The sequence below is a fragment of the Pseudorasbora parva genome, chromosome 9 (assembly GCF_024679245.1).
Source record: "Pseudorasbora parva isolate DD20220531a chromosome 9, ASM2467924v1, whole genome shotgun sequence".
Classification (NCBI taxonomy): domain Eukaryota; kingdom Metazoa; phylum Chordata; class Actinopteri; order Cypriniformes; family Gobionidae; genus Pseudorasbora; species Pseudorasbora parva.
Window position 1 is genome coordinate 11,695,120 of NC_090180.1, and position 14,569 is coordinate 11,709,688.

The window sequence follows — 14,569 nt, forward strand, 5'->3', positions numbered from 1 at the left end:
AGCTGGTGATGGTGTTTGTTTAGGGCTGGTCTTTCAGGCACAGTTGAGCCACTTGCCGATGTCATTCTGCTGTGAGGAGTGGCTGACAGGGGCTGCCAAAGCAGGCAGCTCACTGCTTATCTTGACATTGAAGACTTTAGCTGTAAATTATAGAGATTGTGTTATTACATAATAACATATATATACTGATTTAAAGAAACTGAGATGTGACTAAAGTGCAGTAAAGTCTAAAATTTTATCAGTAGCATTTTTTAAATTGTAATCTTCTCACAAAATGTCAACTTCTAAACACACAAGTAATACTTTTTGTCTTAAAGTATTGTTACAAATTATTGTTACTTACGCCAAGAGAAAACAAAGTAATCAAAACCATCAGGCTTCTTTGGGTTGGGCATGGACATGGCTGATGTCACAGGGGTCGGGAAGCCCTTCATTTTGAGTTTGATGTTGATCTCCCCTGACAACTGGATCTCTGTCAAGTGAGATGTATTAAATTACTTTAGAGGTTGTATTTATTCGTTTGCAGTGTTGTCATCATTAACTAAACACTAGTGGTATTTAAAAAAAATATTAATTGAAATCTGAAATGAAAATTTGTAAAATGTCAATAAAATTCGTAATGTCTGATACTAACTAACTGAAGTAAATCAAGTTTAAGCTGAAGTACTTCATTTTTTAAAATATTTTTACCAAAAAAAATGTATAAATATACTATAAAGTTTTTTTTTTTTTTTTTTGTAATACCCTTTGTAATTTGTATGTTCAAACAAGTATTATAGAAGCATAAGTAATACTAAAATAACATTGTTCTGTTACTGTTATTTTCAATGCACTGATTAATACAATTATCTTCAAGTACATACATTTAGCACTTTTAGTTAATTTAGTACCTGCTTGTGTTGCACGGCGGATCTTGGCATAGACTGAATTTCTGGGTTTCTTTCCACCGCAAGTTGGTCCACTTCCAGGGGGATAAGAGAATTTCTGAATAGTGCCTCCTTTCAAATAGTGATTTGAAAATACAAATTAAGATTTATATTCTCTTTTTAGTTATTTCTAATGACACTTCTCAAACACAGGAGACTGAGGGCACCTTTCTTAAAGAAGTACACAGACTCAGGTCTCTTTCTGGTTGCTGGGATTGGCAGAGCAGCAGTGATCTCCCCGGTGAGCCCACCAAAGTCCTGGGACACTGATCTGGGATATCCAGGCTCCTTAACACCATTCTCAAAACTCCAGTAGTTGTCACCCTTAGTGAATGAAAATGTACATTTCAGTTGTATCATCGTGCTTTTCAGCAACCACGGTTAGTGAATGTTTCGCAATTTCTTCGGTACCTTAATGATGTAGGTCTTGCCCTGGCAGTTGCAGCGTGTGAAAGCCGTGTCGATGGGAGACGGGATGCCCAGTTCTTCCGTGATTTTACGAGCAGGGCCGGCCTTTTTGGTCTTTGGGTTCAGCAGCCAAAAGAAGTGACCTGAGATGGAAAGTACTTTAATTATTAGTGTATTTAGAAAAAAAACCCTGGAAAATATGCAACAGAATACAGTATTTACCTCTGAAAACTATGATGGTGCCATTGAAGAGAGTTGCCATTGCATCGATGGCAAGGCCACTGCAGAGGTCAGGGTCAGCGTTTGCATCTTAAAAAAAACAAACAAACAAAAAAAACAGATTAAAGGGTTAGTTAACTCAAAAATGACAATTCGGTCATTAATTACTGTCCCTGTCGTTCACCCGTAAGACCTTCATTCATCTTCGGAACACAAATGAAGATATTTTTGTTGAAATCCGTTGGTTCAGAAGGCCTTCAATGGGTGCGTTTACATGCACACCAGTAAGCTGATGACTCCAAAAAATCAGCTTATTGAAATAACCAGTTTTCCCCGTTTACATACAATTTTCTGGGTCTTAAACAAGTGTGCGTTTATGATATATGTCCTTATTTCATGCAAAACGCTTGCTCGCGTCTGTCTGGATGCAGGTTAATGCGTATAACGTTACATGCAGCGCGAAATCGAGGTAAGAGGAAGAAAACTACCTGTCCCGACCGGTTTATGCTTACGCCGTTTATGACATTACTCCGATAAAAGAAAACGGATTACTGCGTTTACATGACCATGTTCATTGTCGGCTTATTGGGCATAATCGGTTTAAGAATGCCATTGACACCAATGTCATTTCCTCTCTCAAGACCCATAAAAGACTAAAGACGTCGTTATAAAGTCCATCTCACTACAGTGGCTTTACAATAATTTCATGAAGCGACAAGAATAGTTTTTGTGCACAAAAAAACGAAATAACGACTTGTATAGTGATGGTCGATTTCAAAACAAAGTTTCGAAACATTATGAATCAGCCTATCAGGTGTCAAACTGACACAGATGAACGGAGGTCTTATGGGTGTCGAATAAAATTAGGGTTAGTAATTATTGAAAGAATTTTCCTTTTTGGGTGAACTAACCCTTTAAGGTTCAAATATATTCCGATTTAATTTATTTTAATTCACTGATTGACCAGAAGTATATGTAAGGTAAGATAAATTATGTCCTAATAAAGGATAAAATACCATTATCATTCCAGGGGTCAAGCATTCTCAAAAAAATCTTTTTTTTGTTTTTATATTGAATACAATTTTTTCATGCATCAATGTTAATTTTTTCAGGGACATGAACAAATTCATAAGTTTTACATACCAGCTCCTGCAGGGCTGCTGGTTGTCATGGCCTGGGCAATGTCTGCAAGAGTGCTTGGTTGACCTGAACCAGAGGCAGGTCCGCTGGACGGCCCATCACCTTGTTTGCTGACAGAGAGGGAGATCTGCAAAGGGATGGTTAGGGGATTCCCAGAGGAAGGTCCCGCTGCCTGTGGTGGCCCAGCTGCAGGAGCAGGACCAGGGCCGGATTCTGGCAGAGGAAACCCGGCCGGGTTGAAACCAACATCTGTGAAGGCAGATATGTGGTTTATTCAATATTTTGATGATCAAATCAGGGCTAAGGACTCTGAAAAAAGAAAAAGGTTACATACACAAAATTAGAGACATTGTGCGGATTATTTATCTAGCATGCCTCAACATGGCTTCTGATCATTTCATGTCTCACAGCGTCTCAGGACGTTCAGTATCATGTGAGCAAATTACATCTCTCTCAAAAATGTGCTCGAGCCATTTATAGACTACACTTATACACTGTCATGGCTTTATAGATATGCACTTAGTGTGTGTACATGTTTTGACATTGTACTTACATTTTAAAAATGACTTAAAAATGACAATTACATCTGTAATTAATTTCTGTAGTTACATTTATAATTACACAGTTGACGCTTCCCTTATGCCTAACCCTACTCTTAAATTTACACACCACCACACCTGTCCCTAACCCTACCCTTAAATTTACACACCACCACACCTGCCCCTAACCCTACCCTTAAATTTACACACACCACCACACCTGCCCCTAACTTTACCCGTATCCCACATCAATATCAGCAAAAGTGTTTTGCAGTACAATATGTACACAATAAGTACATTGTACTTATTGACACAAAAGAACCCTTGATTTGTAATACTGTTACCTGAATGACCACTGTTTGTGATAGTTAAACTGCCCACGATCAGAACAATCCTTCACTAACTCTTTCCAACAGTGACTGTGTGATATTGAGATCCAAGTGAATCGCTATTACAAGGAACAAAACTATTACAAAATGTGTAAATATTGATTGATGCCCATTAAGGTTTTGATCATCCAGGTAACGACACACATAAGGATCAAGTTTATGTTAACTTTTGAACTCGGTCGTTTGTGTAAATTATTTTTTTCTTCTTCAAAGTCTTACCAACCATTGCAAGATAATGTGCTGCCCCACCAAGTTTCAGAAATGAATATCCTGCAATCCTAGAACCAGTTCTGATGTAAATGTCTGCAGATTTGAATTAGTGGTCTCTTTGTCATTAAAAGTGTATTTATTTGTAATTTGAATAAATTCATTCTTTTTAAGCAAGCACATTAAGCTGTTACCTGCTATGTCAGAGGGTGTCAGAGGAGCATAGAGGCTGATGTCCTGGGGCGAAGGATGAGATGGAGCTTCAGATGGAGCCATTAAGTTATTTACTCTAGTCCCTGACAAAAACAAAGCATATACATAACATGTAAGTAAAGTAAAGACTTTTATAGTTTTACAAATGTTATACATTTCTTTTGAACTTTTTTATTATTATTATTTAAGAATGTTTCTTGAGCAGCAAATAAGCATATTAAAATGTGACACTGAAGACCTGAGTAAGGTTGCTGAAAATGTATCTTTGCCATCACAGGAATAAGTTAAAATTTTAAACGTATTAAAATACAAACTATTATTTTAAATAATATTTCATAATATTACTGTTTTTACTGTACTTTTTGATTACATAAATAAATGCAGCCTTGGTGAACAAAAGAGACTTCTTTCAAAAACATAACAAAATCTAAAATATATGTAATAAAGTCACCGAACACCAGAAATACATGCAAGTCTGCTTATAATCTGATCCAGAACTTACCATCTCTCATGAGATCTGGGTTTTGGTGAGCTGCGAGACATGCTGCTATACACTCCTCAGTATAATCTAAAAAACACAACATAAAGATACACTTTATCATTAGTAAATCTGAAGTTAATACAAAATGAAAGCTACAGGGCTTCCAGTCAGATGGGATCGTATTGCTGTTATATAAACCACTGTCCTTCACTAATATGCCTTGTTTTGAGAACACATCTCAATAATCTATTTGTTCTGAATTTCTCATTAGATTGGACTGGTTTGTGTATGCTGTTCAGTTTTCTGAAATCTGTGAGATGCAGTCCGTCTGAGGCTTCTTGGAGGCTCTGAGATCAGGTATCTTTGGGAGTTGTGGTCTTGGGAGGGACTGAAGACAATTTTGTCTTTATGTCTAACATGTTGCATCTTGAGGGAATGACCTATACCTGAATGTACAGTATATACAGCCAATCGGCACTAAAAGGGGTCCCTCAAGCTGTTATGAAAATTAACCATGGTTTCCTAGTAAAAGTTATAGTAAGAGTTTTTTGGCAGATTGATTACCATTTGTATAACCACTGTACTGTTTAACTATAAAATACCATGGTTAAACTACAATGACCATGCATTTTTTAAATTAGTAAAATAATGGTTAATTTTCCAATCGGAAGGTCTCAGTCATACAAAAAAAGAGGATTAGAACAGACATTCATATAATACCTGTTGGTTTGTTTAGTTTTGAGCTTCTTGCAGCTTGCAACTGGGAGAAAGCATCTAAGAAAACAAGAATAAAGTCAAAACTTTAAAAAAAAAAGGTTTCTGATCAAGTCAGAGCAGGTGTTTACTCCATATACATTTTCAAAATATGCACGACATTTCTAACCATTTGAATGCATTTAATATTAGGTAGCATGAAAGTCAAGTTAATGTTTTTATACTGGGGGTCTCTGGTTTTGTAAAAATCCTGTCCTAGTAGTGTAAAACTCATGGTGGTGTTTGTGTGGAAAGAAGCTGGTGTCCTACCACACTGCCTGCTGTAGTCCGGGCAGCAGGTGTTGTGATGCACACAGTCTGAATCGCACTCGCACTGTCTCCCGCGGCGGAACGGCTCAGCACAGCGACCCCTGCAGGAATCACCTGCCAATCACACGAAACAATTTTAACCCTGCGAAACCTATCGTATTTTTGATAGGCTACATGAATTTCTAAGGCCTCTAAATTATCAGTATGATCACAATTTTGCTGAAAAACCTTTAAAAAACTTTACACGATCTTGAATCTTCTACATGCCTTAAGTTTTGCGACTTTTGAGTCGTACAGGGAAAGGCAGTGTCTTTTGCTGTGAAATCTTTCATGATTTTTATTAAAATAAGTTTAAGTAAGAATTACTTTTATTTTGTTATTAATATTTAAAGATGAGCATTTACTGGCCTGAAATAACTTAATAATCACACAATTACTTGATTATCCAAAACAAAAAAAACAAAGATGCATCTGTCAGACTACAGAGCTTTTAATGCATTAAAATGCACATTAAACTAAGCATTTAAAGATAATCTTATTAAGATATATTATTAGGATATATAGTGACACCTGATAGTTATATGTGTTATACAGTAGGCCTATATTTTGCATTACAAGATATTTCATCTTACTTTTTGGTCATATGAATAACAACATTTGCATATTTTTTCTCTCCTTGAGTATGAGCTACATATTATCACTATAAATCATAGTATATTAGCCGTAAAAATGCAAAACACATAATCAAAATTCTTCATAGCCTAATTATTTTTCTTAAATTAAATTAAAATTTTCTAAAGGTTAAATAATAATAATAATAATAATAATAATAATAATAATAATAATAATGATAATAATAATACTAGGCTAATAAAGACAATTATTTCATATGTCAGGCTTTATATAATAAATTGGTTAAATTAATTACAATAAAAAGATTTGGTTTAAAATGTTTAAAGATGAAAAAAATCATTGTAGAAAAGACCTAACCGTCAAAATTACTAAATAAAAATGTAATAAGACGAAAAAGCAAAAAAAAGCAAAAACAAGTACCCTATAGTATATGGCCTACATTTGAACACCTTTAAAGGTGTTCAAAAATTATTCCAGCATGCATTTCTAATTTTATATAATTGTGACTATTTTCCTATTATTCAACTTTTAAAAATGAGTGATTTTTTAACCTTATATATATATATATATATATATATATATATATATATATATATATATATATATATATATATATATATATATATATATATATATATATAAATAAAACGATTAGCAACTTTATTGTGAGGCGGCGAGGGTCTTACTGGTGGTGCAGACGTCATCAAAATCCTTGCAGCATTCGCCGTGGACAAAACAGCTGTAGTCACAGTTACAGACCTGTCCGCGGGTGAACAGCTCGCCACATCTGCCCACACAGCTGCCTGCACACGACAACACATGCTGCAGTCGACCAGACCTCACCACAACCAAGATGGACCGATCCAGAAAGCATCCGACTCACCTTGAGCAGCACAGGAGCACAGTGGCAGGAGAACACAGGCCAGAGCCAGGAGAGACGAAACCAGAGCGGATCCAGTCATGGTAAGCCTCGACGGAGCAGCACACACTGAGAAGAAAAACACCTACGGTACCTGCTTGGAAAATGACAGTTTTTTAAATGTTTTTGAAAGAAGTCTCTAATGCTCACCAAGGCTGCATTTATTTGATCAAAAATAAAGTAATTGTGAAACATTATTAGCCTACAAAAGAACAGTTTTCTAATTTAATTTATTTTCAAATGTATTCATGGGATGGAAAAGCTGCATTTTTAGCATCATTACTCCATGATCCATCAGAAATCATTCTAATTTGATGATCAAGAAACATTTCTTATTATTATCAATGTTGAAAACCGCTAATATTTTTGTTGAAATGGTGATACTTTTTTCAGGATTCTTTGATGAATAGAAAGTTCAATGCCAAGCATGTATTACATGTATTTATTACATTTATTAAAGCATTTATTAAATAGAAATCCTTTGTAAAATGATAAATGTCAGTTTAATGCGTTCTTAATGAATACAAGCTTTTTAAGTACAAATGTTTGAATGGTATCATTGCTTCAACAAAAATGTTAAGCAACAAAAACATCAATAATACAAATAATAAATGTTGCTTGATCATCAAATTAGCATATTACTATATTTTCTGAAGGATTATGTGACACTGAGTAATAATGCTGAAAATTCAGCTTTGCATCACAGGAATAAATGTACATATAAAACTATTATTTTAAATTGTAATAATATTTCACAATATTACTGTTGTTACTGTATTATTGATCAAGGAAATACAGGCATGGTGAGCATAAAATAATTCTTTCAAAAGATGTAAAAAATGATCACAAAACATTCTTTGTTTGTAGTTTTGCATTGAAAAGCAGTGATTAAGGTCGTCTTTGATTGAGCTACTCGACTGGAAAACGCTCTTTCAAAATGAAAACACTGAGCCAAAAAGTAAGCATTTCAGGTCAGTTTAACATGAAGAAATCACGTTTGAATGAGAAACCCCATACAATGGTGTTAAATCAAAATAAACTGGTAAATAAAGTGAGCAGCATCTAATTTTAGTTTTGAGTGTATGCAGAGAAAGACTTACCGAAAAGAAGCTAACTCACCTTGTTCTGTCCTTGGGCACTTCTGTCTCTTTTATATTGTATGGCAGCTGGATTTCTCCTGTTGACCAGAAACTTTAATTAACCACTGCAGCCCAATTAAAGCATGATGATGTACAGACTAGAGGATCAAACCTCCCACACACACACACACACACACACACACACACACACACACACACCACACACACCACACACACACACACACACACACACACACACACACACACACACCACACACACCACACACACAGATGTAATGATTTTTGTATTGTACCCTACCCCTTACCCCTAGCCCTAAACCTACCCATCACAGAAAACCTGTTTTGCATTTTTTGATTTTTAAAACAGTTAACTTGTAAATGGACTGCATTTATATAGCGCTTTTATCCAAAGCGCTTTACATTTTTGCCTCACATTCACCCATTCATACACCGACGGCGATGTCAGCCATGTAAGGCACCATCCAGCTCGTCGGAAGCAGGTGGGGTTAGGTGTCTTGCTCATGGACACTTCGACACTTGGTCAGGTGGAACCGGGGATTGAACCACCAACCTTCTAGTTTGTAGACAACCTACATGAACCACTGAGCCACTGCCGCCACTGCCACCCCGTAAACTTAGCCTGATTATAAGCTGTTTTCCTCAGGTAGACTAAAAAAAATTCCCCATTAGGTACGAAATTTCCTTTGAAATTAATGGAGGGAATACTAGGTACACACACACACACACACAGTCTGATGCGCTATCTTCCTGGGGACTCCCCATAGACGAAATGGTTTTTATGCTGTAAAAACCATTCTATCCCCCTACACTATCCCTACCCCTAAACCCATCACACAAAACTTTCTGCATTTTCAAAAGAACTCATTCTCTATGATTTATAAGCTTTTGTACCCATGGGGACCTCAATTTAGGTCCCCACAGTGACACGAGTCCCTATGAGTCTTTGTTCATTTAAGTCCCCACCAGGCTAGAAAAACATATACACACACACACACACACACACACACACACACACACACACACACACACACACACACACACACACACACACACACACACACACACACACACACACACACACACACACACACACACACACACACACACACACACGTCGTGTTTCAATGTTTTATGGGGACTTTCCATAGGCGTAATGGATTTCATACTGTACAAACTGTACATCCTATCCCCCTACACTGCCCCTGCCCCTAAACCTACCCATCACAGGAAACATTCTGCATTTTTACTTTCTCAGAAAAACTCCTTCTGTATGACTTATTAGATGTTTTCCTCATGGGGACCTAAAAATGTCCCCACAAGGACAAGGATTTCAGATATTGCCATCTTTGTGGGGACATTTTGTCCCCATAACGTAGGGATTACCAGGCCACACGCACACACACACACACACACGCACACACACACACGCACACACACACACACACACACACACACACACACACACACACACACACACACACACACACACACACACACACACACACACACACACACACACACACACACACACACACACACACACACACACACACACACACACACACACACACACACACACACACACACAGAGTGGTGACAGAAGAGTTGACGTCTGTTAAAATGTCCTTGGATCTCATTGTTCCACAAATGGGATGAATGGTTAATTAGATTTTTTTATTATGGCTATTAAAATTTCAGTGTCCATAGGTTCTGATGCTGGATTTGACTGTGTAAATGTTCCTAATGCGGTCAGCTTGAGGGTCAAAATTAAGCTTTTTAATCAAATTCAGAGAAACCAAACCATGTCATTGCGGAGGTCCTGCACTTTTCCCAGACTTTATTCAGTGTTCACAGGTGGTGTTTGACCTTTCTAATGTGGTCATGTGCAAATTAAACTATGTAACTATCAACAAAAGGCCCAACAGATTTCTCTTGTTTCACTCTCACGAGTCACTCGATTTGGTCCAAGAGTTGGTTTAATGTAGGAGGTCAAGGCCATTTGAGTGTTTGGTGATTGTTTGGGTGGTTGATAAGGTATGCATGCGTCTCAAATAACTGCCAAGGTTGTTTTATAAGCCGAACTGAGAAGGATGGTGGCGTAATGACCTCTTAATACCCAAAGTCAACCAAATCCAACAATGTAGTCATTAAAAAAATATATTGTGCTATGTAATAAATGTTTCGGCTTTTCTCTCAGCTCCTGTCGCAATAAAATGACCATGTGCTGTGAAGAAACTTAAGAGAGAGAGAGAGAAAACATCCTCTTTGTGGTAAGTGGGTTTTGTTCTGAAGTAATGTCTTTCAGATGTTAAAGCAGTGTACCACACCTCCAAACACACTGCAGTGATTATTTCAATCCTCTGGTTTGGTCATGTGCTTCAGAAAGTCAACATTGCCTCAGGGACACCCACTATTCAGACGCATTAGTCCACATGTCCCCAACTATCAAAGGCAATACAGTCAGACGCTGTTCAGACATTCTTGTTAATAGTCTGAACAAAGTTCGAGAAAATGAAAAAAGCAAAACCTTAGGGACAGATCATGTTCTTGCTATGTTTTTTTTTTTCTTGTTTAGAGAGAGACAATTTAAGGATGGTGTGGGCCACTTTATCACTGTTGTTCTAGCACTATTCAGTTGACTATAGTATTCATCTTTTCACCACAGTTATCACATCAAGCCAAAGATCTATATCTTGTTATAGACCTTTTAAAACTTAAAACCTATGAAATATTGGTTGCACTTTATTTAAGTCAACTTACAACTTACCATGGGTTAAGATTAGGTTTAGGTTAGATTTCAAAGTGTTATATATTGTACAGTGTACATTACACTATTATTAGTGCACATTATTAAATATAGTTCTAGAATATATTACTCAAAACATACATAAACTTCAGTTCAAAAGTTTGGGATAAAACGTTATTTTTTAATAAGTTGTATATGCTCATAAATGATGCATTTATTAGATTATTAGATTTATTTATTAGAAAAATACAGAAAAACTAAATATATAGTGTGAAATATTTTTACAATTTGAAAAAAATGGTTTCTATTTTAATATTTTTTATTTAAAAACGGTATAATGTAATTTATTCCTGTGATTTCAAAGCTGAATTTTCAGCATCATTACTCAAATGATCCTTCAGAAATCATTCTAATGTTCTGATTTGATAATCGAGAACCATGTCTTATTATTATCAGTGTTGAAAACAGTTGTGCTGCTTAAAATTTTTGTGGAAACCATGATACATTTTCTTTCAGGATTCTTTGATGAAAAGAACGTTCAAAAGAATAACATTTATTTGAAAAAGAAACATTTTGAAACAATGTTAAAGGGGGGGGGGGGGGGTTTGAAACACTCAGTTTCAGTCAATCTCATGTCAATCTTGAGTACCTATAGAGTAGTATTGCATCCTTCATATCTCCGAAAAGTCTTTAGTTTTATTATATTTATAAAAGAAATATAGGCTGTACCGAGTCTTTCCGGAAAAAAAGACAAGCGGCTGGAGGCGTATCGCGTGGGCGGAGCTAAAGAATGACGAGCGCACACAAAGCGGTGATGTCCTCAAGCGTGGAGAAGAAAACGCTACCCTAAATCAGATTCAGCTAATACAGATAATGATCCAGAATCAGATCCGGAGGCTGAAATAAATTAAACAGGAGAAACAGCAACAGCCGGACGTCCGTCTCTGTGTTATGTACTGTATTTAGTGGCCTGTCAACATTTGTGCGTGTTTACTCGCAGTTTATGAGGACATGATTCGGTTTATGGACTATTGTATGCGACTAAACCTTAGCAGTAGCAAGCAAAACGGTTTTGCACGTCAGACTAGTGTAACGTTATACAGAACAACAATGGAGTAACGTTAGCGCATTTGAATGACGAAGCGCGCTTTGTGAGAACGCTAGGTTTATGTTTGGGTGGTTTTACAATAAACAAACTGACAACTATAGTGGTCAGCTAAACAAATGTATTTAAACACACACCATAGATCGCATGCTCCATTGATAAATTAACTGTAACGTTACGCAATCGTGTCATTTACTGATGTTTACTCACGCGACGATAGCCAACAGCATAGACATTTGAAGCATATTTACTCACCGCCTGCTTCTAAAGCAGGACCACGAACCTTTATCATCACCGCTCCATTAAAAACACACTTCTTTGGTAACTGTTGATTTGGTGAAGTCCTGTGACAGCAGTGTCCGTGGAGATCCACTTTTGCGACACGACTGAAGCGTGATGTCATTTCTGCGTTCAAATCGGTTCAAATGTAGCGCTGCCTTCCCGGAATGCTGTGCTGAAGCGTTGAAGTTGCTTGACGTCACCCATAGGAATAAGGTGAAGCGCGGTGGGACAGAAGTGTTGCACGGACCACTGGATCTGCAGCTGAGTGAGTGTTTATGGCCACCGTGCATTTGTTCTCTCGCCTCTAGTCACGTGCGCGCACACCCATCCGGGAGAAGAGCCCGTACGGCCCATACAAGGACCTTCCGCTCTATTAACGTCAAGCGGACCCATACTCGAAAAAAACTCTCCGAAACTTGTGAGAAGCCGGAAGAAGTATTTTTGACACAGAAATACTCCATCAAACGACCAACATTAGTTTTTGAAACTTTTTCTATGTTTAGGATGGGAATCCAAGTCTTTAACAGTGTAAAAAGCTCAGTATGCATGAAACAGCATTTCACCCCCCCTTTAAATAAAAAATATCTTACTGGCCCTAAAAAAATGTATATACTGTACTATACAAAATAGTATGGAAGCTTCTTTCATCCACAGAATAAAACATTTCAAAAGATAATTGCGACTTTTTGTCTCACAATTGTGATATATAAACTCACAATTGTAAGCTTCTATAAAATAGCCCTTAATGTATTAAATATGTTGGGTTTATAGTTTTAATATATAATGACAATACAGTTAAAGAGCTTGGCTTGACTTTAATCTAGTGTAGATATAGGAGCAATAAATATAATACTGATGTAATTTCATGGTTTCTCATGAACTATATAATTGTGCAAAGGTTTGTAGAGCATATTGATCAACTGATGTTTATGAAAGAAATTGGATTCACAGTTTAGATTCTAATGAATATGTAGAATCTGTAAGAAAAAAAAAAAAAAGTCTTTAGGACCTGGTGTGGAATAAATCCAGTAATCAGAGTTTTTGATATCCACTGCCATTACTTTGCACAGTTGATGTGAATGGGCATGTTACTGAAGGCACTGAAACAGATAGAAATTTTGACAGCCATTTGACAGGTGAGACGGAATATTTTGCTGTTTCGTTATATTTGTGGTATGTCTATGGTTATTCAAGAAACCATATAATATTGTTATGGTATTGTTATCAAAACACATGGACGCATAAAGTGCATTTTCAGTTCCATAAATAGCATCAGTCTAGACACACAACAGAGACAGATGAAAGAAGCACATTTCATTCATGCCTGCTGAGAAATGCATTAATGGTGTTTCTTTTCTGCCTGCTCCAGACATTTTACAAGTGCTTTTTAATTTTAGGGGGAAAAAAGTAGTTTCCCAACCAGTCACAAAGTAATTGATTTAGATAGATCAGACAGACCCGGACAACATGACACCTCGCTTATATAAAGTTACAGTGCTGGGGCTCATTTTATAATTAAATTGTTTTTTTGTTTTTTTTTTGGTAACATTGTCACATTAAAATCATATTTTAGTTAATCATTTTATCACTAAATAAATATTTTTATAATTAGATATACATACATTGAAAATATTAGGCCTGGTTTCACATACAGGGTTTAGACTAAACCATGATTAGGCTTTAGTTTAATTAGGACATTTAAGTTGCTTTTATAAACGTGTCTTAAAAAAAAACATTACTGGTGTGCAGTAACCCTTATCTGTGAAACTGGGGGTAAATATAAATTAGTAATAGTAAAATATTTAAAACAAAATATTTATTTCATACAATGAAGACTACAAATTAATTAGCATATTTACTGGAATATCGCTTGAGACTTAATTATATAAATATTATACTTAAACTTTATTTAGAGTACTTCTTTATTGGACGATGTACATTTCTTGATATTAAGTCTAAGATGTGTTTTAATATCACTATTAGTAAGGATAGTATGATGTATAATAAATTTGAATGCAAGATATTTAAAGTGTACCTAAAGCAATAGTTCCATTAAAAAATCTAATCAAAAGTTAAATCAGATAACTATATTTTCAGCTGGACCTCAGCACTGGATAACTAAAGTGTATTAAGTACAAAATGAGCTGTTCCACTTCAGCAGACTTTAAGTATATCAATTTAGTCTAAAGTACAATTGCAGGGGATTTACACTAAGTAC

The 14,569-nt window shown here is 36.1% G+C and overlaps 1 protein-coding gene across 2 annotated transcripts; it reads right to left on the minus strand.

Moving 5' to 3' along the window:
• Positions 1-2: 2 nt before the first annotated feature.
• Positions 3-8,251, minus strand: prg4a (proteoglycan 4a). 2 transcript variants are annotated; one of them, XM_067453932.1, is made up of 13 exons: positions 7,062-7,194; positions 6,865-6,981; positions 5,546-5,659; positions 5,243-5,296; positions 4,544-4,609; positions 4,023-4,124; positions 2,697-2,942; positions 1,557-1,643; positions 1,338-1,477; positions 1,094-1,250; positions 891-998; positions 344-472; positions 3-140 (listed from the first exon to the last, which is right to left on the minus strand). In XM_067453932.1, exons 1-13 carry the CDS (start codon positions 7,138-7,140, stop codon positions 34-36), a joined length of 1,506 nt encoding a protein of 501 aa, XP_067310033.1. In that variant the 5' UTR covers positions 7,141-7,194; the 3' UTR covers positions 3-33. The 2 variants fall into 2 exon arrangements, with proteins under 2 accessions (XP_067310033.1, XP_067310034.1); XM_067453933.1 differs by adding an exon at positions 8,217-8,251 and having other exon boundaries at positions 29-472.
• Between the last annotated feature and the right edge of the window lie 6,318 nt (positions 8,252-14,569).

Coding starts and splice junctions, on each gene's coding strand:
- prg4a (XM_067453932.1), bottom strand. CDS start 7,140: ATGACTGGATCCGCTCTGGTTTCGTCTCTCCTGGCTCTGGCCTGTGTT. Junction 5,660..6,864: donor TGATGACGTCTGCACCACCA/GTAAGACCCTCG, acceptor TGTGATTGGCAG/GTGATTCCTGCAGGGGTCGC. Junction 999..1,093: donor TGTGTACTTCTTTAAGAAAG/GTGCCCTCAGTC, acceptor ACTATTTGAAAG/GAGGCACTATTCAGAAATTC.